The following is a 23,996-nucleotide window of genomic DNA, read 5'->3' as shown; positions in this document are numbered from 1 at the left end:
TTGTGTCAAGTCTGCAAGTGAGTGGTCGCCTGCCACGAGGTCAATGCTATGTAGTACGTAACTTGACACCACAACAATAATGTCATTTGTACTCGTGACCAATGCCATGCTTCGTTGATTGAGTGCTTCGGGTCATGTGCTCGGCGTCGAGCAGCGTTGCGTGGTGCAGCAAACAGGTCGCTGAGGGGCACGCGAAGCACTGCAACCAATTGCATCTAACAGAGTTAAAAACCTGCGGAGTCCGACCAAACATCTATAAATTTAGCACCACTTTATATATGTGGGACTATCTATTTCCGTAGCAAGGCCAAACGAGACATGGGCGCTGGGAAGGTCCACCCGAGCACCAGTTGTCCGGCCCTACCTGCACGATCCAGCTGGCGACGATCATGGAGCACAACCCGCCGTGACACGAAGGCCCGTGGCATCATCTACCCCCACAGCTCTTTCCAGAGGCTATGGAGTGTTGTGAACCTCGCACTGGTGGCGTACATCTGCGCCTGCGTGCCGTACGTCTCTAGCTTTTACTCACTCGCGGTACACTCTGCTGCCTTGATACTTACGTCGTCTCATCTCCGGGTCAGGAGTACCAAGCCAGTGACTGGGTTCTCTATGACGCCATCTCCGATGCGCTCTACGGCGTCGATATCCTCATCCGCTTTCGGTCTCTTCCTCTAGCTGTAGCAGGCATTGTTTCATATTTGTGTGTCTAGCACGGCGTACGTCGACCCTAAAACGGGCGATGTGGTCGCCGAACCCAAACGCATTGCCACGCGGTATCTACGCGGGTGGTTTGGCTTTGATCTGTGCACAACACTGCCGTGGGATACGATTTTCAACCAGCTTGATGCAACACAGTCCCGAGCGACGCAGTACCCGCGCATTCTGCGTGTCTTCCGCCTCACGCGCATCGCCAAAGTGCTGCGCGTGCTCCGGGTACGCTTGCGGCGTCTTCTAGAGAATTTATGATGTCGTGCTAGATCCAATCATTGATCGACTTTTGTGAGGACCAGTTCAACATCAACCGCAACTACATTGTGGTCTCCAAGCTCCTATTGAGTATTGTGCTCGTGGCTCACTTTACCGCGTGCGGCTTTTATGCGCTCGGGACCATGGTCAACGATCAATATGCGGCCGGGCTACACAGCGGCGACCCGACGTCGTCCTGGATAGCTTACGCCACATTTACGAAAAAGTACGACGCTCAAGCTATCGAGAAACTAACAATTGTCTCTAGGATCTGGAAATTGTCGTACACCAAGCCCGAAATGTACACGTCGACGCTCTATTTTGCCTTTACGATGATGGCAACCGTCGGGTTTGGCGACTTTACCCCGATTACCATCGTCTGCGAAACTTCACATTTCCTTTTTCTGATTCCCCAACTGTGTAGAATGAGCGCATTTACACCATGTTTGGCATGGTGCTCTCGGCCGGTATACCATTCTTTTCCATTGTGCGCTTGAAACCCAAATTGTGCTGTAGGCACGTATGCGTTTATGATTGCGAGCGTCTCGTCGAGCGTGGCGTCGATGAATGTGACCAAAAATCGATATTTCGAGCGCCTGAACGAGCTCAATGCGTACATGGAGTCACGGGAGCTGCCACCGCCCCTCGTACTGCGCACCCGACGGTGTGTCCATTGCACAACCCGTCGTATATTTTCGGAAACTAATGGTTTTGCATCATAGGTATTACCGGTATTTCCTCCAGCACAAGACCGTGTACGACGAAAGCCGAATTCTCGGCGACCTCTCGACAACGCTGCGCGAAGAAATCACCGAGCACTACATTCACATCACAATCAAAAACATTGCGTTTTTCCAAGGTACACTCTCCCATCCAGGATAAAAAAACGCAACGTTTTCGTTTAGACGTCCCCAAAGGCTTTACTGCGTTCATTGCGATCCACCTCAAGCCGCTCTTTTTATCACCGCAATCGATTGCCCTCAAGGTAATCCTCTAGTCTCGAGCTCGTTGCTGTAGGTCGAATACGATAGATGGGCGACGATGCGAGTGAAATGTTCATTGTTGCCCGCGGGATTCTTCAAGTCTACGAACCTCTTGTGGCCAAGGTATCGTGTCCTGTCCCAAACAACAACCTCACTTGGCGTAGGACGGGTCGTCGGCCGGTGATATTGAGATTTCTCTCTTATCGGACGGCGATCATTTTGGCGAAATGGCGCTTTTGCTGGAAGAGCAGCAAAACCTACGGTCGGCCAGCGTCCGCGCCAAAATTTACTGTGAGCTGCACGCGCTCGACTACAAAAAACTCCAAATCGTAGCGCTTGTTGCTATATCGTGGAATGTGGATCTGAAAATATGCGATAGGGCCTTGCCCGGTACCCTTCCGTGATGGACAAGCTCATGCGGGATGCCCTGCAGCGCAAAATTTTGCTCACGAATCTCCGATCGGCCAAGATCTCCAACCTCCTCACAAGCTCTCCTAGTACATGCCTCTCTCAGATTAAATGACTAACGAGTCGGATCGATAGAGCGGCCAAAGGAGAGCGTCCCCGGCCGTTCGCAGCGGCGCTTTACGCTCAACCCGCGCTTTGTGGGCGACTCGCAGCAGTCGACCAAACGCCTTATCGACTACTAATATACAACGCCGGTTGCTAGTACTTAGGAGCGGTTTCAATTGCGATCTTGATGCGAAGCAAGCAATATACGCCGAGCCAGCGCCGGAGCTCCAAGGTCCTCCCGACCACCCAGCACGTCAGCGACCCACTAGACGAGAGTTGCGACGGAGGCGGCGGGGACCGCGAACGGTGGATCTTGTACCCAAGCCACCAGTTTCGCGTCATTTGGGACGCCATGAACCTCGTCTTGCTCGCGTACGTGTGCACGGTGGTCCCGTACGTCTCGAGCTTCTACTCGGTCGCGGTACGCGCTCTTCTCATCGCACGGTTGCTCAGCGACTTCCAGGACTATCAAGTGAGTCAGTGGGTCATTGCCGACAACATCACCGACATGTTGTATGCCCTCGACATTGTCATCATGTTTCGGTACATTCCATTTCCTCGAGGGCTAAAGACGCATGGACTCTAGTTCGGCCTACGTGGACCCAAAGACGGGCGACGTTGTGTCGAGTCCGCGCCAAATTGCTGCCATGTACGTCCGCGGCTGGCTCGGTTTCGATGTGTTTGCAACATTCCCGTGGGACACGGTGTTTCGAGCGCTCTGGTCGGCCCAGACGCACGCGACCCAGTTGCCGCGGCTCCTGCGCGTGCTTCGCCTTACGCGCATCGCCAAAGTGCTGCGCGTGCTCAAGGTAGATCTAACGACATGTCGGATTGGTCTTGTCTGCATTGGAAGCAGGTGCAAACGTTTGTCGAATTTTGCGAAGACAAGTTGAACATCAACCGCAACTACATTGTGGTCTCCAAGCTCCTGTTGTGCATTTTGTTTGTGGCGCACTTTACCGCGTGTGGCTTTTACTTTATCGGGACGACCATCAACGACGACTATGCGGCCGGCATGGCCGCGCAAGACCCATCGACGTCGTGGATCGCGTACGCCACGTTTGCCAAACAGTACGATGCCCTTTCTTTCGACGGTTGAAGGGAAATTGTACGGAATTGTCTAGCATTTGGCAGACAACCTACTCCAAGCTCGACATGTACATTTCGTCGCTCTACTTTGCGTTTACGATGATGGCGACGGTCGGGTTTGGTGACTTTGTGCCTGTGACCATCGTACGTCTTCCAAATTCGACAACAGAGGACTTTCGGTGTGTAGACGGAGCGCATGTTTACGATTGTCGGCATGGTCGTGTCGGCCGGTATCCCATATTCGTTTGTGAATTGAAACTCAAATTGTGTTGTAGGCACGTATGCGTTTATGATTGCGAGCGTCTCGTCGAGCGTGGCGTCGATGAACGTGACCAAAAATCGATATTTCGAGCGCCTGAACGAGCTCAATGCGTACATGGAGTCGCGCGGCCTCCCGGGGCCGCTGCAGCTGCGCACACGGCGGTACTTCCATCCTAAAATGTCCAAATAAGCGATGACATAATGTTTCGCTAGGTATTATCGGTACTTTTTACAGCGCAAGACCGTCTACGACGAAAGCCGCATCCTCGAAGACCTTTCGTCGTCGCTCCGCGAAGAAATCACTGACCACTACATTCGCATGACGATCAAAAATATCACGTTTTTTCAAGGTATTTGACCGACCTCGCAACACTCTTAACATGTGGGTGCTAGATGTACCCAAGGGTTTTACGGCGTACATTGCTGTCTACTTGAAGCCGCTCTTCCTCTCGCCGCATTCGACGGTTCTCAAGGTAGAGTGTTGCAGTTTCGGTCGATTCGAAAGGTGCATGTAGATGGGCGAGTATGGCAGTGAGATGTTCATCGTGGCGCGCGGCGTCCTCCAAGTGTTTGAGCCGACGCACACACCGGTTCATTAGGCTATCTCTTTCAAGAATCGCAGACAAATGTCGTCCTAGGATGGCGAGGAAGCCGACGATATCGAAATTTCATTTCTTTTCGACGGCGACCATTTTGGGGAAATGGCGCTCCTGCTCGAGGAGCAACAAGGGAAGCGCACAGCGAGTGTCCGCGCCAAAATCTACTGTGAGCTCCACGGCCTCGAGTACAAGCATCTGCAAACCGTGCAACATTTTTTCGTATTTGTCGTATTTACATTTGGAATCGACATAGGGCCTCACGCGGTACCCGTCGGCGATGGACAAGCTCATGGGCGTCGCGCTGCACCGAAAATGTCTTGTGACGAACCTTCGCAAGACAAAAATCACCAACCTCATCACCAGCGTGCAGAGTACATATATATATCGTGATGCACGCAGTATTGACAATATGTTCCACCTGTAGAGAAAACCATCGACAAGCGCTTCAAGAAATTGGCCGCCGAGAAGCGCTTCCAGCGCGACCCAACGTCTACATGGGGGCTGCCCCGCCTCTTCAAGCGCTAAGAACAAATCTTATTGCTCGACGACAATTTGCTATTTTCATATTACATGATCCAGCGCTTCATGGCTTCGTTGGTCACAAACATGACAGCAATCGATGGAATGACCTTGACCGAGTTGGGGATCAAGCCCTTGTAGAAGCCGCGGATGCCTTCGTGGCGGTATATCGTCGTCACTGCGTCCATCGTCCCGTTGTATTGCTAATATCATATTTGCGTTCAGTATCAAGTAAATATCAACTCGAATACGGCACCACGCGTACCTTGTCGCTCAATGCGGTCATTTGGAACCGACGGCGCATGAGGTCAAACGGGTAAGCAGCGGACTGGCCGCACGCACCCGCGACCGCGCCGCAGCCGAGAAGGTACAGCATGTCCGGGCGCCCACTCGCGTCGAGCGGCGCCGACGCGCGCAGGCTCTCAAACACCATAAAGTTGAGGCCCACGTAGGGCGCGATGCCGACAACGGTTGGGCTCATGCCGCGGTAGAGGCCCGTGACGCCTTCGTGCTGCACCGTCACTTTGAGCGCATCTACGCATCGAAGTCGTCAAGGACAGCTTGAAGAAGATGCAGCGTATTTTGCCGTACGCCAAATGCCAGTGTATTGCTGCTTGGTCATCGCGTCGGGCACAGTCATGCGCGCGCGGATAAAGTCGAGCGGGTACGTGACAATGACGGACGCGACGCCGGCGATCGAGCCCGCGAGCAGCTTTTGAAGCGACGTCAAGTCCTTGGCGCCGTCCGAGACCATGATCGGACGGAGCTTCTCAAACCTACGCGTTGCATGAACCTCGGTGGCCACGGACGACACTGGTACGTACATGGCAAATTGAATCGCGGCGTAGGGAAAGACGCGCACGCAGTTGGCGCCGTTGCCCTTGAACATGCCACGCCAGCCTTCTTCGGCCATGATCTTGCGCAGTGATTGGAGCATGCTGCCGTACGCCTTGGGCTCGGTCGACGACGTCTTGAGCATGTCCTGCACTTGGTACAGAATCTTGAGTCGCTCGAGGGGTGCGACTGCCGTGCGCGACATGCAACCGGCAACTAGATCGCAGCGTTGGTTTAGATAAAAGGTCGAGCAATTATAGAAGGCGGTACCGCCGCCGCTAAGAAGGTGCTTGGAGTCCTTGGACAAGTACGTGGCTGGCGTCGCGGGCTTGGCGTCGACCATCTTTCTTGTGTCAACTTGTGAGTCACCAATCGCGCCGTTTCAAATAGTGTTGTTTGACGGCAAGTTGTCGCATATAGTGTACTATACAGGTCGATCAAGAACGCGCTTTCTCGCAAGGGGATAAAAAGTTGGTGTCGTATCCGATGCGAGTGTGTTGGTCTAGGTATACTATTGCAGTGTGTACTAGGAGCGACTGCAAAAGTGGGGCTCACGAAGCCGGTTGCGTCGGAGGTCGTGGGGTGTCGACGCCTGTGCTGTCTCACACTATTTGATGCTGTGTCGACTATCAAGCCTAGCCTCTTTCACTTGCTGTTTGTATGAAAGCTCGGAGTATTGTATTAGAGAAATAAGCATGCGTTTTGTATGCATTTTAAAATGGACGACGAATTCTACATTTTGACATTTGAGGGTACCGCATTCCATTTACAGGGATGCTGCGCGTCGGCTTCCGCGGAGCTCGTGGCGTCCACGCCAAGGCGATCCCGGCCGTCGCGCTCAAGCAACACAAGAAGACGCTGACGCCCGACAAGTACGATGCCGTTGAGCACGGACCATGGGCTACGCATATCTGCTTGACGTAGGTTCAAGGCGCTCTCGCTGGCGTTCCTGGACAAGGTCGAGGCGGCGGTCGCGCCGCTCCTGCCGCCCGTGAACGAGAACTTTGTCGTGCAGCGCACAACGTCGCCGCGTAGGCCCATGGCCGCCATCACTATTTGCTTACTAGTACAGTGGATGCTAGCCAAGCTCGTGCTCCAGACAACGACGCATGAATTCGAGATTGCTGTGCTCGCCAAGCCGCAAAAAATCGAGTTTACGTCGCCGGTACGCAAGCACAAGGGTCCCTTAGCAACGGCCCACTCCATGACCAGCTCCGTTGCATCGGCCCACCATGTGCTCTTGCCTGTAGATCTCGGGCCTGCGCACGTACATTTACAACGGCAAAACGCAGCGCTGGGAAGACGAGGTACGCCACTGACGCTTATGACATGGGCGCCGCATGCTGCACGTTCGTAGACCGACCGGCACGACGTCGAAGGGCTCCTCACGCGCGACCTCATGCGCACGTGCACGGGCATCCCGACGTTTTAAAAAGCACGTTAGCAAAATCGCTCGCAATTGCTTCTTTCGGTGCATTATGACAGAATGCGCGTCGTTGATTGGCCGGCACCCGCCGCAACGCATCGACGGTTGGGCCGCGGAGAAGAAGGTGACGTTGAGTATAGAAACGGCAACCTCTGAAAACGAATACCCTGCCCAAGGACTGGTGACGCACCCTTCACCGTGCTGACCAGAAGAAGCTGTTGAACCAGAGAAGCTATTGATGGGTGGCACACGCCCCATTCTCTGCCGAAGGTCGTACTGGGTTCGACGGAATGGGACTCCACGGCATTTTCACTGGCGTCATGGAATATCAGATTTATATGCGCAGAGCAACGCGCGACGGGATCCGCTGCACTGCACTCACGTCATATTGGTGCATCAACGATTGGCCAAGGATGGTACCACTTGGTCGTCCCGTCGTCCCGCGTGTGGTCGTTTGCTTTGCAAAGGAACGCGATGTCGAACCGTCGGGCGATCTGCATCGGATTGCACGGTCATGCCAGCATGCAACCCTGCGTGCGGTTGCGAGCAGGATCGCACGCTCAGGTTTACGCGGCTGAAATTTCAACGTCGGCTATCATTTCGCGTCTGTTCTCGGTCGGCGGGTCAAAACCTCTATCTTTTGATATCGAAACGGCGCGATCTTGCCCTTGGTGGCTATGGCGTAACCGCTCAAGTCGCTTTTCTGTCCTCGGCTTTGCACTGAGCGGTAATTCGTGCGACGACGTCTCCGTGTTTATGCGATGGCGGCGGACGCTTCCTCGTCCATGGAATCCTGGAAGCGGCTCATGGACTCGAACGATGAGCTTGCTGCTCGATGTCCCTCTGAAGTTGCCGCAGCTGGCTACGCCGTTTCGGCTACCGTCCAGTGAGTGCGTTATCGGAGTTGTCCCGCGAGATTACGTTCGAAACACGCGCTTTCAAGTTTCGCCAGATCCGGATCGTACCAGAATGAGTGCAGAGCAGCAGAAGAGCAGCATTGGCTACCTCCTCAACCCGTACCCGCCGCCGCCGACCTTCCTCGGCCGGCGCGACGCCGCCATCCAAGACGCCGTCCAAGCGCTCATTGACGAGGAGTTCAACCACGTCACTTGGTCCAAGCCGCTCTCGGTCCAGCGCAACCGGTGCTCGGTCGACGGCTGCACGACCGCGGCCGTGAGCAAGTCGCTCTGCGTCCGCCACGGCGTACACAGCTACACGAGTCGAAGCGGTAGCCTTACATGTTGTAGGGCGGCACACGCTGCTCCGAGCCCGGCTGCACCAAGCGAACCAAGCGCCACAACCGATGTTACCTACACGGTACGCCCCGCGCGCTAGCGTGTCGCTGGCCATCTCACTTCCGACATATCTCTCTCTAGGCGGCTATGTCCTCTGCAACATTGCAGGATGCACGAGCAAGGCCAAGCGTCACGGCGTCTGCTGGGCCCACGGCGGCGGTACACGGCATCCCACCCCTCGAGTGCCCGTTGCTGACGCAGCTTTTCGTGTAGGAGCACCTTGCCGGCACCTCGACTGTCCCAAGCTCGCTGCCAAAGGCGGCTTGTGCTGGACGCACGGCGGCGGCCACCGCTGCCACGCGGCGGGCTGCGACCGGCGGGCATACAAGCGGCAAAATTTTCTCTGTGACGCCCACGCCGTCCGCAACTAGCGCCGTGACGCGAGTAGGGTAGGGACCATAGTGTGCGTAAACCTATATAACTTCGAAACACTACAGTTGATGCAGCGTCGCGTCGGGCGTCGGGACATCGCCTTTAGACGGCATGGCCCGGTTCCACATGAGGCGCCAGCCCTTGACGTGCTAATGCTAGCGTGAGCAGAATAACGTATGCGACTAGAATAGACCTGCGGCGACGCTTCGGCTTCCCACGTCCCGAACGGACTCCGGCTGAGCTCTTGCTCGCACGACATGCGCAGGATGTCGGACATTTCCCAGTCGGCTTGCTGCATGTACGCATCGGCGCTCATCTACCAGATCTGATTTCTGCACTAGAGCGATAGTATACCTCCGAGTTGGTCTCGAGCACCAAGACGCCGTCCGTCGAGATGCACGACGACCGACCTTCGTACTCGGCGTTCGGACGCGGGCTCGTCGCCGCCGTCGACTCCTGCACCTCCAATATCGTCTCATTTGATCGAGGTTAAACCGACAGCTTGTACCGGTGTCTCGATGCCGGTGCGGAGCTGGCTGTAGTAGAGGACCCAGTCGGCGTGCTGCGAGATCACGTCATGGGACCAGCGCACGTTGGGCGCAACCTACACGCCGTCGCCAGTGACACCTCCGTACGAACGCAGAGTGCGAGACCGCGGGATTCGCGAGCCACGGATGCCGGGCAACGTCGTCGGCGCTACAGTGGCGTGAGTCGCAGAGACAAGAGCGAAAGCACGTACGTCATCCAGTCATTCGGATCCAGCGAGAGCAGGCGCGCGACGAGGTCTTTGGCCGCGCGGCTAATGTGGGCGTGGCCAGGCGGAAACTGCAGCGGCTTGTGCAGCACGCTGTCCATGACAGCCTGGATCGAGTCGCCGGGAAATGGAAACGACGCAAAGAGCATAATGTAGCTACCATAGAACGCCATCAAACTCTATCAACGGATGGGATGAGCTCGCACAGCGAGACGCCAAGCGCCCAGAGATCGACTTGAACTGCGTGCTGGAACGTCGGCAATGTGAGCGCATTTTGGACGAGAATAAAGGGCGGGAAGAAGCGGACTTCTTGAAGTTGCCGAAGCAGCTTTTTGCTGCCTAGTTTAGTATGCGACATGGAGCTATAGGATGACAATACTGTACATTGGCTGAAGACCGTGCTCGGTCCTGCGCGACCAAAATCCACCAGCAGCGCCTACTCTCCGAGGCGTGAGAACGATGCGCAGTGGGTCCACCACCTTGGAGTCGGGATCGAGCTCGCTAAAGAGCATGTGCTCGGGTCGAAGGTCGCCGTGTATCCATTCGCGCTCGTGCAAGTGGACGAGACCTTGGACAATGTCGGCAACCGCGCGGCTGAGCTCGGCCTCCTAGAGCAGTCGATGGTAAGCGGTGGATCGAGCGATGTCTACACTGCCATGGGTTGTACCGTGAGTGCAAAGATGGAGGCGTGCGGCTCGAGGACACGGCGCATGACCTCGCCGCCTTTTGAGAGCTCAAACGCAATCTCGACCTAATGCATGTGTCGATGATGCTTCGAGGACAATATCGTCTACCGTGTTGGTCGACTCGTACACGCCAAAGAGATGCACGAGGTTCGGGTGGTGCAGCTTGGACATGAGGTGGATCTCGCGGCGAATGTTGCGGCGCTGCGTCGGGTGGGCGAGCGTCCCGCGGTCCATGACCTTGAGCGCGACGATCTCGCCCGTACCGCGGTGCGTCGCGCGGTACACTTGGTGGCTGTACTTGCCTACCAGGAGGCCATGAGCGCCCACGTGCTCGCATGCGACGACGAACTGTTCTTGCGGCTCGCGCTAATGAGCTCGGTGAGGTCGTACACGGAGACCGCTTGCTCCTTGAAGCTCAGGCTTGCGCAGCAGCCCCACGCAGCGCAGAAGCCATACCACCACATGTCGTCTACGCGGGTCATGATGGGCCGTGGCCATGCCATGCTGCGGTCGTACCTCGGGCGTGCGACCGCGGAAATGGAACCTCCGAGTGTGATTTCGCGGGAAAGTCCTTGGCTGCAGACAGCAACAACCCTCGGTTTCAAATGGCTAAAAGAACGCTTCTTAAGAGCATGGGATACGCATGTTGACAACAACAAGCGCCTTTCAATTGCGTGAAATTAGTCCATCAGGATATATCCCTTCATACCAAAGGTACAAATGTCGTACCGAAGGAAACGCCAGTTTCGCACACGAACAAACGGTGCGGTGGCAGGTGCCATGGCGTGCTCCACGAGGCCGACCGGTCGCTGCGTGAGGGCGGTGCCACGTGGCGCAGTGGCTTCTTCTAGCAACTTTGCTATTGCCGTGATAGCGCCAGCGAGAGCTGCGAACGAGAAGCTACGAGATCGCAGAGACTTGGCGCAACGTCAACACGACGTTGATGGCCCACGCTCCATGTAATGCTTGGGTGTCACACTGCGGTAGGCTATTACCGCATACCTCGCGCACTGGCCACGCTCGGCGAACGGGCTCCTTTGGGCAGCAACATTGGGCGTGCATCTTCGAGAGCACATCAGACGACCTGGGCACCAACAGCAGATCGAAGCACGCGCTGGACGCGTCCACCGCCAACACGGAAACGCCGCGCGCCCTTTGCACTCGTCTCGATGGGACCGGAGTCCATACTGCGTCTACCTACCAACATGGCACCGACCACGCCGGCCGCATCAAGTGCAAGGTGCGATGCCAGTCATGGCAATCTTCCGGATCAGGCAAATTATCCGGATCATATCCCGCTGGCCCCAATTGGTGGCCAACTCAATTTTCGAGCGCAACCTGATGGCGACCGCCAAGCTCGCGGACCACTTCAAGAAGACGTCGCCGGCGCCGCCGCCCGGCTTCCAGTTCTCCTTCCAGACAGACGCGCCCGCACCGCCCAAGAAGCCGACAAAGAAGGCAGCGGCGACGACCGTTGCCGACGTGGCGACGCAGCTCGAGGCAGTCACGGTCGCCGACTCGAGCGCGCCGTCCAGTGCGAGTACCAAGAAGAAGAAGCCAAAGAAGAAGAAGAAGAAGACGAAGACGGCGCCAGCAGTTGTGGACGCGCCAGTGGCGGCGCCCGCGCCGGCATCGTCCGATTTTCAGTTCCTCTTTAGCTTTGACAAGCCTAGCTTTTCCGAGGCCGAGCTCGCCGAATTGGCGCCCGAGCCGACAAAGAAGAAGAAGCCCGTGAAAGCATGGGCCAAGCAGAAGAAGCCGGCGCCGGCGCCCATCGTGCCCGAGCCCAAGGACCCGTCGGGCACGACGACCTTTGTGACGCTTCGAAAAGCCACCGACAACTCGTCCGAAGTTCAGAAAATGCAGCTGCGCTACGGCAAGGGCAAGCGCATCGTCGCGCACCCGGTCAAGAAGAAGCCGCTGTCGGAAGGCAGTAGTAGTGCGGACGCGACCTTCAAGTTTAACTTTTGAAAGATCGATCCTTCGATAGTTTCAATATTTCAATCCGACGATCTGAGATCTGAGATCTTAGAGTTTGGCGCGCAAGACGTGGCCCGCAACGTGCTTGAGTAGCATCTATACGCCCAGAGACACGAGATGAAGCAACAGTGGTCCATAGAAGAGGTATACGGCTTGGAGGTAGCGGCGCATCAGCAGTAGGAAAAACGAATGGCCTTTCAGGAGCGCGAGCAGCACGAGAATGTACCCGAGCGACCGCAGTTGGCGCTCAAAGTCCCGGGGCTTTTGCCGCGCCAGCCGGTGCGCCAGGTACGCAATGCCGGCGTCCATATACATTTGGAGCGTGTCCAAATCGGGCAGCTCTTGCCATTGCCTACGCACATGCAGTGGCGTGCGCGCCGTCGATATGGATGACGTTACGTGTACGCTGCGTGGACGAGCGCTTGAACGTCCATTTGCGACGACGGCTGCACGGTGAACGTGGTCGGCGGAAGATACACGCGCTCGGTGATCCCGAGGTGCTTGAGCGACAAAATATCGTTGAGCGTCGCGCTCCCGAGCTTGGCAAACTCTGTAGTATGTTCACGATTGCAGTTCATTTGTCGATAGAGAACGAGGAATAGGGTACCTAGGCGTGGCGCTGCCTTCTTGAGCTGGTCCTGAAACGTTGGCGACACGGCGGCGAGGAGGGCGCTACGATCACCCTACTCAGCTGCCGCTAGGTCGATACCAAAGACGTACAGAATTGCATCCGTGCAGATCCACGCCTCGTGCGGTGTCGGTAGCTTCTGAAAGGGCATCATTTTGACCTACGCGCGGCGTCAGCTTGGCGGCGAGGACTCGACAGACGGCGTTGTGCGTGGCGAGCGATGTGATGAGCTGCAGGACACGCGAGACGTTGTACGGCGTACCGACAAACTGACGAGCGTACTTCTATGCAGCCACCATAGCGCTAAGATCGGTGCCAGGGCCCAGAACGAAGGCTACCGCCACGAGCGCTTGGGCCGCGGGCGACGCGCCAATGGACGGCACGCGGAAGATGGCCGGCTGCCGCTTGGGCAAAAGCACGCGCTCGAGCGGGATCAAGATGGCCTTGGGCGGGCCCACGTGCAGCGCTTCGGTCTCGCTCACCACAATGAGCTACGGTATGTCAGATGCTGTTGCGCAGAGCAGGCCCACCGCGTGGTCGTGGGGCTGGTCGCAGAGGTGGCGCACAGACGAGTACGCGACGCCGTTGGTCGTCACGACAATGATGTCGCCTAGAGCATCATCAGCTTTGGAGGCATCGCACGCTGGTGGTGTACCTGGCAGCGTCTTCTTGGCGGCCAACGCGGCTGCTTCGCGTTGCTCTTTGGGCGACCTACGCGCGTCCTGCAGCCAAGTGATACGTGGACAATGCAGGCGTACGTTTCGAGCTCGTTCGGGTTGACCGAGAGACTGTCGGGCGCGAGGAGCGAGGCCACGGAGAGCAGCCACTCGTCCGCGTTCGTGTCGAGCTTCATGCCACCGTCTTTGTGTGCCCATGTGAGCAATCCGGATATCGCGACGCCGGATACGGTGGAAAGTGCAATTTCGAGCATTTCGCGATCCGCCGATGATGAACTCGGCTCGATGCGTCATCATCCTTCCTCTTCCCATGCTAGAACTGCTGCCTTGCCCAGCTCGAGAGCATCTAGACTGTATATTGCTCGGGTGGTAGCGCTGGCGCTATATGCGGCAACTGTTATCTCAAGATGGCTCCATGTGAGGAAGTATCCACGGATATAAAGGCCACTCCAAGCCCAGCAAAGTTGGTCTCTGCTCGAGGTAGACAGCACCAACGAAGCCAGCGCTGCCGTGTTCTGGCCATCGTCGAAGTCGTTTATCGAATCCAATAAGCGAGCTAACTGTCTCCTGCTACTCGTCGTCGGACGGCGAGTCATCCGCGTTGTCGTCGTTCACGATCTCGACGTCTTTCTCGTCGAGGAGCGTGCCCAGCTCGGAGCCTTCGCGCATCATGACGAGGCGGATTTCTGAGAGCGCGAGGACCTCGCCCGTGCACGCATAGTGCTTTGCGATCTTGATGCGCGCGGCTTTCGGGTACTCGCCGTCGGCGTCGCCGCGGAGCGCTTGGACGAGCTGGCTGCCGTTCTCGCAGAGGAGGTTGCGCACCGTGTTGGACGCGACTTGCAGCGCAAAGCTGTGGACTTTACCGCCGTGCGGACGCGCGTCGATGGAAAAGCAGAGCATTTCGCGGCCCTTTGACTCGCGCCACGAGCCCGACTCTGCAAACTGCGGCGCGTTGCAGCCCTTACTGAAGTGCTCAATGTCCCTGCCGCAGCGTAAGTCGTAGACAGAGCGGACGGAGCAATGTTGTACCAGAGAAAGACAAACTTCTTGGCGTCCTTCTCGCACTTGGCCTTGCCGACGCAGAGCTTGCCGTCCAGTGTGAGCCAGATAATGCGCTTCCGCGGGCGCCCTTTGTTGGGGTACTTGATGAGCTAGAAGAGGCAGCATCGTAGTGCCAGTATATCAAAACAGAGGCACCTCGAACCCTTGCACGAAGAGCTGCCAAATTGCCTGCATGCGGCGCAGGTGAAGATCGTGCTCGACTTTGGACGGACGACCACTTGTTGTCTCCTTGGGGACCACTGCCTGCGACGACGCTTCTGTCGACTTGGTGCCAAAGACGCCTTGAAGGCCATGCAGCACGGCCACCGACCGCATTGTCACTACCACGCAGTGTCATGAGGCCTGCTTGCACGCCTCCACGTACTCATGCTCAAGACGCGGGTCATGGGCTGCGATGGACCATGGAGGTTAACGCCCATGCTCATGCGGCGCTGCCGCGGCGGCGATGGCGGGGCTGCGTCGGTGGTCGCCACGTCGGTTGCCAGCATTGCGCTCGTCGGTTTTTCGCTGCAAGATATTGCGGCCGTCCCATTGCCCAATCAAAACCGCGTAAAATATCGCGTCTGGCCAATCCGATCCTATCATCGTATTGCATTTTGTCCAATCGGGGCCATTCGCAGTGCGCACCGATGCCTCCTGCAGATAGCCCGTGCGGAAAGCCAGGTCTTCTTTGCACTGCTTGACTTTGTCCACAAGGATAGCAGCGCCGCCCTCTTGATTCATCTGTAGCGGAGTACTGGAGTACGGTCGACGAGTTTCGAGTCAGCGAGAATGTTCCGCCAATCACAACAGCGAAAAAGCCAACTTTTTATCCAATGGCATGCACTTTGCCATTCCGCAGCAACCATGTCGGCGGATCCAATCTTGCTCGCCGACATGACGCCGATGCTGGTCTCGCCCTTTGAGCGCTTTGACTTTGTGCTCAGCGACGTCGCATTTGCCATCACGAGCGGCAGCGGGTACCCCGGCGAAGGCGGCGTCTACGTCGGCAGCCGCGGGCGGCTCTTCCTCTCAGCGTACCGGCTTGTCTACGTCGAGCTCGATGCGTCGAACCGCCACTTTCGCAGCTTCTCGCTGCCGCTGTATGCGATCTTTGCGAATCACCAGTTTCGCACGCCGCTCCTTGGGCGACCTGTATACGAAGGTGTCGTGGCGCCGGTCCCAGGCGGCGGCCTCGTCGGGCACGGTCGCTTCAAGTGGACGTTCTGCAGCGTCGGCTTTGACGAATTCGAGTCATTTTACTCTGCCGCGTTTGCCAACTCGCGGGCACTGCACGCTAGCGTCATGGCGCTTGAGACCCCGTCGATCGTCCAAGTACCAGGTCCGAGGCTCGAGCGAGAGATGAATCTTGACATGACGCACTTGACATGACGTAGGTGCCGAGGCCTTTCAGCGTGCGCCGCCGACCACGAAGCTGGCGTTCTGCAGCCCCACGAATCCATTCACACTCTTTGTCTTGCGCCAGCCAGTGCGGCCGAAATGCGCAGACGACCACGAACACAAAGCGTCGGAGCGCGTCTGAGATTAACTACTAAGTAGACTGTACCATTACGACTCGATCGATGAGCCCAACAAGGACGATACGCCTGCAGCGGCAATATCCCTCTCACGTGCCATATGCAAGGAAAAATATTCCTTGCATGGGAGCTTCTCAGAGCCGCAAGCAGCTTGATTCCTGCGCTGCCAAAGCCTCGGTTGAGACGACTTCTTGTGGCTTTCTCTCAGCGTCATTTTGGAGCTGCAGTAACCTTCCGTCTCGCCATACAAGTAGACACTTTGTACGAGTCGCATGGCTGCTCTAGCTAGCCTACTCGTCACCTTCGACAATGCAACTTTGACGCCGTTGTCGCGCGGTTTAGGGTTGAGAGCACCGAGGCATCGCCACGCCCACGCTCTTGGGCCTCCCTTACATCACACCTCTCGTTCCATTGAATTGTTGTCATCTTCATGCTTGCTTTCGTGTACAAGTTGTCCATCCTAGGAGGCGTATCGTCGGCCGCTGTCTCGTTCACTCGTCCCCCGAGTCGGATTCGCCGCTGTCGTGGTCGCCTTCCTTGACGGGGCTCTCTGCGCGCTCCGAGCCTTCCCGATCCAGTAGCGCGCGAACGTCAACGAGCGCGAGGACGTCGCCGGTCGCGGCAAAGTGGCGCGCGAGGCGGCTTCGCACCACACGCGGGTAGTCGCCGTCGCCGTCACCGTGGAGCTGGCTCAAGAGCACACTGAGGTTCTCGACGAGGATGTTGCGCACGTTGGTCGAGTTGACTTGGAGCGCAAAGTAGCGCAGCTCCATCGAGTGCTTGGCGCGCGCTGCGATCGAAAAACACATTGGCTCCTTTCCGCGGGCGTCGCGCCAGCTCAACGAGTTTGTAAACTGTGGCGCGCTGCATCCTTTCTCGATCGACTCCACGTCCCTACACGCGCCTCGATTTCATGTCCTTGGATGCGACCACGTACCAGAGGTTCATATACTTGCCGGCGTGCTTTGCAGCCTTGCTGCGACCGACGCACAGCTTGCCGTCGAGCGTGAGCCAGAACACGCGCTTTCGCGCGCGACCCGCCTTCGGGTACTTGGTCAGCTACACACGTGGCGTCAGAGTCCCCGCAGAGGTGAGTTGTACGTACTTCAAATCCTGTGACCAAGAGCTGCCAAATCGCCTGGAGGCGCTGCCGCTGGGCTTCCTCGTTCTCGACCTTGTGCTTGGACACGAGTTGCGTTTGCCGATCGCGAAAGAGACTCTGCATGCGCGTGATGCCCGAGTGCACGCTCGGTAGCTTTGCTACAGAAGCCGTCATGCCGTCTCCTGGCGCTGAATCGCCTACCCGAGCTCACGTCGTGGCCGAGCAGCTTGGTCGAGCCCAGCGCGCGTGGGTTGTTGGCGTTGGCGGCCATCACGTCGACTTGCACGTCGCTGGTTGCCACGTTCTCAGTCGCGTGCAAACGCGCTTCGTGGAGGCTCATTGCCCTTTCTTCTGAAACCACTAGCGGCAAAAAGGCGCCACCGTTCAAATGGGTTTTATACACGTTAAAGGTACGTTTAACGCGCATAGTGCCCGAGTGGACTGCAATGTCTGCACGGGGATTTGTCGCTCCACTGACAGACGTGATCCATCACATTGTCCTAGTGGCAGTGTTGCGGACTTGCTCGACACCCTGAACGGGGAGTGCAGTAGATGTTATCGAGGCCGCCCAAGGGTTCGGGGTGAACAAGGGTTAGGGTAAGACGGTCTTCACAAAGGAGTGCGCTGTCCTGGAGGCGTCTGAGGCTCTTCAGAGGCGCAAAGTACAACGACACACTACACACGTTACGACGGACGCTCCATGCGATGGAAGCCGCGTCGATGCGAGCATATCCTCATAGGACAATCCCAACCAAAAGTGTCGCAGCGTCCCGGTTTGTTGATTATAGATATGCACAAGGGTATGACTACATGACAATGTAGCTATCCCGCGCGCCTTCCTCGGTCGTCACGTTCAAAAACGACGGGTTCTTGGAGCGGCTGTCTTGGCTCTCGGCGCGCGAGCTGCGGCGCGAACTCTAGTCCATTTCATAAGACAACTTGTCCATAAAAAAAGAGAAAATGTACCACGCGCGATTCGAGGCCGCGCGTAAAGGCGCCGAGAGCTTCTTCCGAGAGGTACATGGCTTCTTCGTCCGACTTGGGCGCAGCCGACGGGCGCGGGCTGCCGTCCGACGCCTTCTTCTGCACCATCTCCCGGAAAACGCCAAACGGGTTGGCCATGAGCGCCGCATACGAGCCCTCTTCGGCCAGCGTGCCGTTCTGGAGCACGAGAATGTTGTCGGCCGATTGCGTCGTCGCGAGGCGGTGCGTCACCTACACAATTCGAGTTTGGATTCTCAAATTTCACAAACAGCGAAAGCCGTACCGAAAGAATCGACATGCCCCACGACGTCGTGAGCTTCTTGAGCGTCGCCACCACCTGCGCCTCCGTCTCCGTGTCGAGCGCCGACGTCGCTTCGTCGAGAATCAAGAGCTTGGGCTTGCGCACGAGGGCGCGCGCGAGGCAGATGCGCTGCATTTGACCGCCACTGAGCGAGACGTCGGCGTGCTGGCCGACCACGGTCTCGTACTGCATCGCCAGCTGCGACACGAACGCATGACAGTTGGCGAGCCGGGCCGCCTCGATGCAGTCTTCGAGCGTAGCGGTGGGCCGGCCGTAGCTATAGATAGACAAATCAATATTGTCTACTGAGCTGTCGTCACGACTCACCGAATGTTGTCGAGGATCGTGCCGTTGAGGATCCCGCCGTCTTGGAAGACGACCGCCACTTGGCTCAAGAGGCTGGCCTGCGAGTAGTTGGCGATGGGCGACGCGTCCCAGAGAATCGAGCCTGCGCTCAGCGGGTAGACTTGCAAGAGCGCATTGAGGAGCGAGCTCTTGCCGCAGCCACTGGGTCCGACCACGCACACATAGTGCCCCTACGCCCAAATTTCGTAAAAAATCAAAAAAAAAAATGCGCACCAGCGGAATCGAAGCGCTGAAGTCATGCACGATCGGCGCGTCCGAGCTCGGGTACTGGAACGACACGTGCTGAAAGCGAATGTACGATGTGAGCAGCGGCAGCGACGGAAGGTCGTCCGTCGTCGGCGCCGACGCGTAGCGCTACACAAGTCACGTCGTTGGCCATCGCTTGAGGCGGGATCTACCTGGTACAAAATGGTGTCGAGGCGCTGGAGACTGGCGGCATTGCCAATCGCAACACGCATAAAGCCACCGAGGACCGTCACGGGCGTCGAGACGCGGCTGAGAAGCGTCACCACCGAGAAAAAGTCACCGGCTGTCATGTAGCCTTGCCACACCTACCCCTACGTATCAGCACCGCCCGTACACGCTTCCCACGCGGTACCTTGACCGCCATGCCGCACGTGATGATCGCAACAAAGAGGAACATGGCCGACTCGACGTAGATCTGGACGAGCCCGCTCCAGAAGTCGTTGCGGAATTGCGCTTCACGCAGCGTGTCGATCGTGTCGGTAAACTTGCGCAGCAGCGGCGTCTGGATGCGGTACGCGCGGACGACCTTATGGCACCCGACCGCGTTCTGGAACTCGGCGGCCGCGAACGCCGACTTGGAGCCAAAGGCTTGGGACTGGGTCGACGCAAAGGTCCGCGGGCCGGACATGACCGAGATGATGACAAAGCCAAAGCTCATGATTGCGATCGTCGGCTCAAAGAAGAAGAGCGCGCCAAAGCCGAGCGTGATCGACACGACGGGGTAGATGAAATTCTACACCACACACAAGTGAGCCACTGACATTCGCTGCAAATATCAGCAATATGTCTCTGAAAACTAGAGAATAATTCTCTGAAATCGCGGGAAAATACACAAAAAACTTGGATGAGCACCACACGTACCCAAAACACGGCTTGCCAGAGCGTGTTGACGCGTGCGACGTCAGACGCAAAGAGGTTGTTGAGGTCGCCTTCGGAGCGCATGGCGTAAAAGGCCGTCGACTCGTGCAGCAAGAGCGACACCAACCGGTTCTGGATCGACTCGGTGGCGCGGGACAGCAGCCGAGACTGGCAAAAGCCCATGAACGCATCAAGCACGACAAAGGGCACGCAGAGCCCGCCGAGACCCGCGAGGCCGATCGTGAGTGTCTTGTTGGGCTTGACACCGGGGACATCAATGTACGTGCCAGTGTCGTCAAGCGTCTTGTTGTTGAAGCGCAGCTCGTGCTCGAGATACGGCTTGATGCCTTCGCCCGTCTTGTACATGGTGAGCGACGACACAGGAAAGGCGTAATCGCCGAGGATCTGGAGCAGGTAGGCGAGGATGGGCACGAGCGTCGCGTGGAAGAAGACGATGAGGAACGTCGCAAACATGAGCGCCTTCTGGTTGGACCAGTGGCGGTACGTCGAGCCGAGGACGTCTTGGATGCCATAGGCGACGACCGGCGTCGTGTCGAGGCTCTGGAGGTGCTGAAGAAACACGTTGATCGACATGTCGGCCGGGCGGTGCAGCACGGCTTTTTCGAGGAAGAGCTGCAATTCCGTGGTCGTGAGCAGCCCGTCGTCGTCGCCGCAGAGGATCGCGAGGTCCGTCGTCATCAACGAGAGCGCTTCCTACGCCATTGTTATGAGCGCAGGAATATGGAGAGAGACTGGATGACGCACTTGAGTCATGCCCGGCATCGAGCGCAGCGTCGATTTGAGCGACGCGACCGAGATTGTCGTTGCTTGCGCCGGCGTCTGCAGCGAGAGCGAGTAGTCGCGGGCCTGCGACTTGAGCACGAAGCGCAGCGCGACCGCAAAGACGTACGCGGCCGCAAAGTACTGTTCGATCTGGTTGATCTTGAACTTGTCATGGTACTCGTCCTGCTCCTTCCCGTTCAAATCAATGAGCCAGTTGTCGCGGTTGTCCTTCTTCCAGTAGCTAGACATCCACGTCGCTTCATCGACAACGTCATACGAGACAGACGTACCGGCAGCCAAGCAGCGCGGCCATGAGCGCGTACGCCGCCAAGTCGAGGCACGAGACGACCGACGACCAGAAATGGCGGCCGAGACACGCGATGCGCAGGAGGAGCTCGAGCGCGCAGAGGCCGACGGCAGCCGTCGAGAGGAGCCGCGTGTGCTTGGCGACTTCAAAGAACGTGTACTGCGACGTCATCGTGGTCGCGACGAGGTTGATGAAGAAATCGAGGAAGAGCACAAACTGCACGAGCTTAAAGAGCACAACGTGATCAAGGGCCGCGATGCGCCGGAGCGCGCTCGAGGCCATCGCCGCCGAGTCGGACCCGAGGAGCTGGCGCACGTGCATCTGCTGCTCCTTCTCGAGGACTGCGTCGGACGCCGACGCCGACCGCTGCTGGCGTGCCATGCTTGGTCGAAATCAAAATTTGACATTGCCACTGCCAACTCGCTGGTAACATGCCAGCTGGTGGTCGCCTGTCTTTTTTATACCTTGGCATTTATATTGGAATAAAATAAAATTGCGACAGTGCCATTCCGCCCCAACAGGCAAACGACCCGCGCAGTCAATCGCGCGGCCGCCACCGAGGCCGTGGAGGTCGTGGAGGGACGACTAGAGTCGTCGACGACATGACAAATATATGCCATTCGCCTAGTGATTATCCGAGAGCGCGTGACGACCAACTCGCGCGTCGATGCTAAGATGGCGTCCTGATTCGGGCGTAGACGACGTGTAGAAATGGTCAAGAATCCACCAAACCACATGCGTGCCGCCTGAGCAAATTCGCAAATTCGGCTTATTTTCCGGCGATACACGAATTTTTGACTTGGCGACAAATATCACGAATCGATAGGCAATGATCCCGTCGGTACAGTGTAGGGCGGTCCAGAGTGCAACGCGGACGGGCACAGCGTTGGACACGACCGACGTCGCAAAGGGCACAAATCGACGAGACCGAGTGCTACTCATACTACCAGGCGGATGCTAGTCGATGCGTAGTCGGAGTGTGCAAAGGCTGCGACGTGTGATCTCGCAGCAGCGTCGTTGGGAGCGCGTTTTGGGGCGCAGTTTGTACGATTCAACAATCATCTTTGTGCGTGGGAATGCTGGCAAGCTTATTCCGGATCGAAAAACCATAACTTGACGAGGGGCATTTGCAGTCTTTCAGTGATGAGCATCTCAAATGAGTCGAATCAGCTCTTCTCTTGGCCAAATCTGACAGCACCGCAGGACAGATGCCAGTGCGTGACGGGATCTGCGGTTCGGGGTTTGGATCCTGCGGTTCTCCGAGACGAACGCGCTTCGACGTATGCACGCCGGGTGGGCAACGGCCTTGTGAGCGAGCCAGCGACCTCGACACTTCTTGACCTCCTACTCAAGAAGCCAATACACTTGTGGCCTTGCCAGCACCCAAAACACCTCGTTCGCGCTGGTGTAGAACGGTGCGAGATCTCTCGACTCCGGAGACGGGTAGCGCCAGCATCCTCGCACGCACCGTCTCTAGTAGGTACTTCCTACTTGTCCGAAGCGATCACGCGGTTCTTTAAGCCCATGGAGCGGTCGTCGGGTCTGCCGTCGGGTCAGAGCGACGTGACGGGGCCCACATGTAATTGCACTTTCTAATGCTCGCACCGGATTGGCTAGAATATAGCCAATCCTGTGTCAGTACCAATGATTCCCAACGATACAGTGTGATGATTGGCGCATTCTACCCAATGGCCTCGATCCTCGTCGAATCTTCTGCCAACGAACAAGCGGAATTCGACTGACATCACGCCGGCACCGCCGGACGAGGACGCCATCTTATTCTCGCCCAAGCTCATTTCCCAAGTGCCCATGACCCACACAGCCACACACTCGGCGCCGCTGAGCCCGACGAGCGCGCTCAAGCACGCCACGACAGCGTCCCCCGAGATCTGCCTCGACGACGCCAGCTTTGCTGCGCGCCGCCGCGCCTCGCCGTTCGGCACGCTCCTCGGCACGCGCGACGGAGTCGAGGTGTACTCGAGCCGTGGCGGGAACCGCGGCAACTTCAAGTCCCACTTCCACAACGGCCACTTTACAGGCGTGCGCTGGCAATGCGTAGAGCTCGCGCGCCGGTACCTCCTCGTGCAGTTCGGTGTCACATTCGAGTCGATTGGCTTTGCGTACGAGATTTTCGAGCCAACGACGCGCTTCGCCAACGTAGCGACCCGCTTCTTGACGCCTGTGACGCGCCATCGCAACGGCAGTCTGACGCGGCCGACGAAAGGCAGCCTCCTCATATGGAACCACGGCGGCATCAACACATACACGGGCCACGTCGCCGTCATCGTCGGCGTCACGGACAGCCACGTGGACATCATTGAGCAAAACATGGACGATACGATCTGGACCGAGGCATACTCGCGCCGGCTCCGCGTCGTGACGGACGGGCACTCGCACTATACGATCCAAAACTTTCATTCGAACGAGACGATCCTTGGCTGGGTGAGCCTCGCGACCGAGACCACATCCGCATAGGTCAAGATTTTTGCCGTCAATACATTTAATACTACTTCAATAATCGTTTCGAGACTTATTGGCGTCGTTCGACAAAGGGTACATGCTAGTGGTTTGACGTTGGCGTCAGCAACTCATAATGCCATCGAGCGTGGTTTCGAAATTGCCATTTTATTCAAATCAATTCATTAAAAAATCAACCAGCGCCCTGGAATACCGCAAATCAGCACATTGAACATCTGTACATCACGAGCGACTTGTCGTGGGCCGTTGAACATAATCCCAGCATTTTCCACCATTTGCTACACTTTGGCCATGCACCGCAACGGCCAGCGTAAGGCTTGGCGATCCGAAATCGAAACTTTTGTGAACAAAGTAACTTTACTTTGTTCTCGGGATACGATATGTCCATGGTATATCTCGACGAG

At 57.2% G+C, this 23,996-nt stretch overlaps 13 protein-coding genes across 14 annotated transcripts; 7 read left to right on the top strand and 6 right to left on the bottom strand.

Moving 5' to 3' along the window:
- Window positions 1-303: 303 nt before the first annotated feature.
- Window positions 304-2,647, top strand: SDRG_04804. Of its 2 annotated transcripts, XM_008610488.1 has the most exons (13): window positions 319-537; window positions 585-664; window positions 714-936; window positions 981-1,195; window positions 1,238-1,346; window positions 1,394-1,436; window positions 1,486-1,633; window positions 1,692-1,828; window positions 1,875-1,954; window positions 2,001-2,075; window positions 2,117-2,281; window positions 2,332-2,449; window positions 2,496-2,647. In XM_008610488.1, exons 1-13 carry the CDS (start codon window positions 319-321, stop codon window positions 2,600-2,602), a joined length of 1,719 nt encoding a protein of 572 aa, XP_008608710.1. In that variant the 3' UTR covers window positions 2,603-2,647. The 2 variants fall into 2 exon arrangements, with proteins under 2 accessions (XP_008608711.1, XP_008608710.1); XM_008610489.1 differs by lacking the exon at window positions 2,496-2,647 and having other exon boundaries at window positions 304-537; window positions 2,332-2,481.
- Window positions 2,648-2,652: 5 nt separating this feature from the next.
- Window positions 2,653-4,939, top strand: SDRG_04803 (hypothetical protein; the record flags this gene model as incomplete). The annotated part of the gene is made up of 12 exons (XM_008610487.1): window positions 2,653-3,008; window positions 3,052-3,274; window positions 3,322-3,536; window positions 3,590-3,698; window positions 3,742-3,784; window positions 3,830-3,977; window positions 4,029-4,165; window positions 4,209-4,288; window positions 4,331-4,405; window positions 4,454-4,618; window positions 4,668-4,785; window positions 4,839-4,939. 12 exons carry the CDS (start codon window positions 2,653-2,655, stop codon window positions 4,937-4,939), a joined length of 1,770 nt encoding a protein of 589 aa, XP_008608709.1.
- A 2-nt stretch (window positions 4,940-4,941) lies between these two features.
- SDRG_04802 (hypothetical protein) lies at window positions 4,942-6,257 on the bottom strand. The gene is made up of 5 exons (XM_008610486.1): window positions 6,038-6,257; window positions 5,758-5,983; window positions 5,525-5,709; window positions 5,199-5,467; window positions 4,942-5,136 (listed from the first exon to the last, which is right to left on the bottom strand). The coding sequence occupies exons 1-5, from the start codon at window positions 6,108-6,110 to the stop codon at window positions 4,981-4,983; spliced, it is 909 nt and encodes a 302-aa protein (XP_008608708.1). The 5' UTR covers window positions 6,111-6,257; the 3' UTR covers window positions 4,942-4,980.
- A 254-nt stretch (window positions 6,258-6,511) lies between these two features.
- SDRG_04801 (hypothetical protein) lies at window positions 6,512-7,274 on the top strand. Its single transcript, XM_008610485.1, has 5 exons — window positions 6,512-6,639; window positions 6,692-6,798; window positions 6,850-6,932; window positions 7,018-7,074; window positions 7,125-7,274. Exons 1-5 carry the CDS (start codon window positions 6,542-6,544, stop codon window positions 7,197-7,199), a joined length of 420 nt encoding a protein of 139 aa, XP_008608707.1. The 5' UTR covers window positions 6,512-6,541; the 3' UTR covers window positions 7,200-7,274.
- Window positions 7,275-8,162: 888 nt separating this feature from the next.
- On the top strand, window positions 8,163-8,859 carry SDRG_04800 (hypothetical protein; the record flags this gene model as incomplete). The annotated part of the gene is made up of 4 exons (XM_008610484.1): window positions 8,163-8,396; window positions 8,441-8,510; window positions 8,570-8,647; window positions 8,702-8,859. The coding sequence occupies 4 exons, from the start codon at window positions 8,163-8,165 to the stop codon at window positions 8,857-8,859; spliced, it is 540 nt and encodes a 179-aa protein (XP_008608706.1).
- Window positions 8,860-8,872: 13 nt separating this feature from the next.
- Window positions 8,873-10,869, bottom strand: SDRG_04799 (CAMK protein kinase). The gene is made up of 13 exons (XM_008610483.1): window positions 10,817-10,869; window positions 10,650-10,769; window positions 10,409-10,602; window positions 10,282-10,365; window positions 10,094-10,222; window positions 9,999-10,050; window positions 9,821-9,953; window positions 9,600-9,770; window positions 9,514-9,556; window positions 9,369-9,464; window positions 9,215-9,316; window positions 9,054-9,176; window positions 8,873-9,009 (listed from the first exon to the last, which is right to left on the bottom strand). Exons 2-13 carry the CDS (start codon window positions 10,762-10,764, stop codon window positions 8,920-8,922), a joined length of 1,332 nt encoding a protein of 443 aa, XP_008608705.1. The 5' UTR covers window positions 10,765-10,769; window positions 10,817-10,869; the 3' UTR covers window positions 8,873-8,919.
- Window positions 10,870-11,545: 676 nt separating this feature from the next.
- SDRG_04798 (hypothetical protein) lies at window positions 11,546-12,271 on the top strand (the record flags this gene model as incomplete). Its single annotated transcript, XM_008610482.1, has 1 exon — window positions 11,546-12,271. One exon carries the CDS (start codon window positions 11,546-11,548, stop codon window positions 12,269-12,271), a length of 726 nt encoding a protein of 241 aa, XP_008608704.1.
- SDRG_04797 (hypothetical protein) lies at window positions 12,206-13,788 on the bottom strand. The gene is made up of 10 exons (XM_008610481.1): window positions 13,667-13,788; window positions 13,564-13,619; window positions 13,439-13,518; window positions 13,247-13,399; window positions 13,109-13,192; window positions 13,001-13,068; window positions 12,888-12,952; window positions 12,680-12,830; window positions 12,431-12,632; window positions 12,206-12,376 (listed from the first exon to the last, which is right to left on the bottom strand). Exons 1-10 carry the CDS (start codon window positions 13,759-13,761, stop codon window positions 12,329-12,331), a joined length of 1,002 nt encoding a protein of 333 aa, XP_008608703.1. The 5' UTR covers window positions 13,762-13,788; the 3' UTR covers window positions 12,206-12,328.
- A 227-nt stretch (window positions 13,789-14,015) lies between these two features.
- SDRG_04796 (hypothetical protein) lies at window positions 14,016-15,174 on the bottom strand. The gene is made up of 4 exons (XM_008610480.1): window positions 15,015-15,174; window positions 14,786-14,970; window positions 14,618-14,739; window positions 14,016-14,570 (listed from the first exon to the last, which is right to left on the bottom strand). Exons 1-4 carry the CDS (start codon window positions 15,136-15,138, stop codon window positions 14,156-14,158), a joined length of 846 nt encoding a protein of 281 aa, XP_008608702.1. The 5' UTR covers window positions 15,139-15,174; the 3' UTR covers window positions 14,016-14,155.
- A 308-nt stretch (window positions 15,175-15,482) lies between these two features.
- On the top strand, window positions 15,483-16,226 carry SDRG_04795 (hypothetical protein). The gene is made up of 2 exons (XM_008610479.1): window positions 15,483-15,971; window positions 16,027-16,226. The coding sequence occupies exons 1-2, from the start codon at window positions 15,497-15,499 to the stop codon at window positions 16,170-16,172; spliced, it is 621 nt and encodes a 206-aa protein (XP_008608701.1). The 5' UTR covers window positions 15,483-15,496; the 3' UTR covers window positions 16,173-16,226.
- A 432-nt stretch (window positions 16,227-16,658) lies between these two features.
- Window positions 16,659-17,609, bottom strand: SDRG_04794 (hypothetical protein; the record flags this gene model as incomplete). Its single annotated transcript, XM_008610478.1, has 4 exons — window positions 16,659-17,061; window positions 17,105-17,226; window positions 17,273-17,427; window positions 17,471-17,609. The coding sequence occupies 4 exons, from the start codon at window positions 17,607-17,609 to the stop codon at window positions 16,659-16,661; spliced, it is 819 nt and encodes a 272-aa protein (XP_008608700.1).
- A 361-nt stretch (window positions 17,610-17,970) lies between these two features.
- Window positions 17,971-21,506, bottom strand: SDRG_04793 (hypothetical protein). The gene is made up of 10 exons (XM_008610477.1): window positions 21,098-21,506; window positions 20,790-21,048; window positions 20,028-20,738; window positions 19,519-19,899; window positions 19,319-19,471; window positions 19,134-19,274; window positions 18,882-19,090; window positions 18,537-18,831; window positions 18,236-18,484; window positions 17,971-18,186 (listed from the first exon to the last, which is right to left on the bottom strand). Exons 1-10 carry the CDS (start codon window positions 21,493-21,495, stop codon window positions 18,076-18,078), a joined length of 2,907 nt encoding a protein of 968 aa, XP_008608699.1. The 5' UTR covers window positions 21,496-21,506; the 3' UTR covers window positions 17,971-18,075.
- Window positions 21,507-22,842: 1,336 nt separating this feature from the next.
- SDRG_04792 (hypothetical protein) lies at window positions 22,843-23,672 on the top strand. The gene has a single exon (XM_008610476.1). It carries the CDS (start codon window positions 22,924-22,926, stop codon window positions 23,587-23,589), a length of 666 nt encoding a protein of 221 aa, XP_008608698.1. The 5' UTR covers window positions 22,843-22,923; the 3' UTR covers window positions 23,590-23,672.
- Window positions 23,673-23,996: the final 324 nt, after the last annotated feature.

Source organism: Saprolegnia diclina (assembly GCF_000281045.1).
Source record: "Saprolegnia diclina VS20 unplaced genomic scaffold supercont1.12, whole genome shotgun sequence".
Classification (NCBI taxonomy): domain Eukaryota; phylum Oomycota; class Saprolegniomycetes; order Saprolegniales; family Saprolegniaceae; genus Saprolegnia; species Saprolegnia diclina.
Note: the sequence above shows the minus strand (reverse complement) of the source record. Positions and strands in the feature narration are given on the sequence as shown.

Coding starts and splice junctions, on each gene's coding strand:
- SDRG_04804 (XM_008610488.1), top strand. CDS start 319: ATGGGCGCTGGGAAGGTCCACCCGAGCACCAGTTGTCCGGCCCTACCT. Junction 2,076..2,116: donor ACGAACCTCTTGTGGCCAAG/GTATCGTGTCCT, acceptor CACTTGGCGTAG/GACGGGTCGTCGGCCGGTGA. Junction 2,450..2,495: donor CCTCCTCACAAGCTCTCCTA/GTACATGCCTCT, acceptor TCGGATCGATAG/AGCGGCCAAAGGAGAGCGTC.
- SDRG_04802 (XM_008610486.1), bottom strand. CDS start 6,110: ATGGTCGACGCCAAGCCCGCGACGCCAGCCACGTACTTGTCCAAGGAC. Junction 5,710..5,757: donor GCCGCGATTCAATTTGCCAT/GTACGTACCAGT, acceptor TGCAACGCGTAG/GTTTGAGAAGCTCCGTCCGA. Junction 5,468..5,524: donor GCAATACACTGGCATTTGGC/GTACGGCAAAAT, acceptor TTCGATGCGTAG/ATGCGCTCAAAGTGACGGTG.
- SDRG_04801 (XM_008610485.1), top strand. CDS start 6,542: ATGCTGCGCGTCGGCTTCCGCGGAGCTCGTGGCGTCCACGCCAAGGCG. Junction 6,799..6,849: donor GCAGCGCACAACGTCGCCGC/GTAGGCCCATGG, acceptor AGTGGATGCTAG/CCAAGCTCGTGCTCCAGACA. Junction 6,933..7,017: donor AAATCGAGTTTACGTCGCCG/GTACGCAAGCAC, acceptor TCTTGCCTGTAG/ATCTCGGGCCTGCGCACGTA.
- SDRG_04799 (XM_008610483.1), bottom strand. CDS start 10,764: ATGTGGTGGTATGGCTTCTGCGCTGCGTGGGGCTGCTGCGCAAGCCTG. Junction 10,366..10,408: donor TGTACGAGTCGACCAACACG/GTAGACGATATT, acceptor CACATGCATTAG/GTCGAGATTGCGTTTGAGCT. Junction 9,010..9,053: donor AAGCCGAAGCGTCGCCGCAG/GTCTATTCTAGT, acceptor CGCTAGCATTAG/CACGTCAAGGGCTGGCGCCT.
- SDRG_04797 (XM_008610481.1), bottom strand. CDS start 13,761: ATGAAGCTCGACACGAACGCGGACGAGTGGCTGCTCTCCGTGGCCTCG. Junction 13,519..13,563: donor CGCCAAGAAGACGCTGCCAG/GTACACCACCAG, acceptor ATGATGCTCTAG/GCGACATCATTGTCGTGACG. Junction 12,633..12,679: donor CTCGTCCACGCAGCGTACAC/GTAACGTCATCC, acceptor GCATGTGCGTAG/GCAATGGCAAGAGCTGCCCG.
- SDRG_04796 (XM_008610480.1), bottom strand. CDS start 15,138: ATGCTGGCAACCGACGTGGCGACCACCGACGCAGCCCCGCCATCGCCG. Junction 14,971..15,014: donor GACCCGCGTCTTGAGCATGA/GTACGTGGAGGC, acceptor ACTGCGTGGTAG/TGACAATGCGGTCGGTGGCC. Junction 14,740..14,785: donor TCTTCGTGCAAGGGTTCGAG/GTGCCTCTGTTT, acceptor TGCCTCTTCTAG/CTCATCAAGTACCCCAACAA.
- SDRG_04795 (XM_008610479.1), top strand. CDS start 15,497: ATGTCGGCGGATCCAATCTTGCTCGCCGACATGACGCCGATGCTGGTC. Junction 15,972..16,026: donor GTCGATCGTCCAAGTACCAG/GTCCGAGGCTCG, acceptor GACATGACGTAG/GTGCCGAGGCCTTTCAGCGT.
- SDRG_04793 (XM_008610477.1), bottom strand. CDS start 21,495: ATGGCACGCCAGCAGCGGTCGGCGTCGGCGTCCGACGCAGTCCTCGAG. Junction 20,739..20,789: donor CGATGCCGGGCATGACTCAA/GTGCGTCATCCA, acceptor ACAATGGCGTAG/GAAGCGCTCTCGTTGATGAC. Junction 18,832..18,881: donor ACGATCCTCGACAACATTCG/GTGAGTCGTGAC, acceptor GTCTATCTATAG/CTACGGCCGGCCCACCGCTA.
- SDRG_04792 (XM_008610476.1), top strand. CDS start 22,924: ATGACCCACACAGCCACACACTCGGCGCCGCTGAGCCCGACGAGCGCG.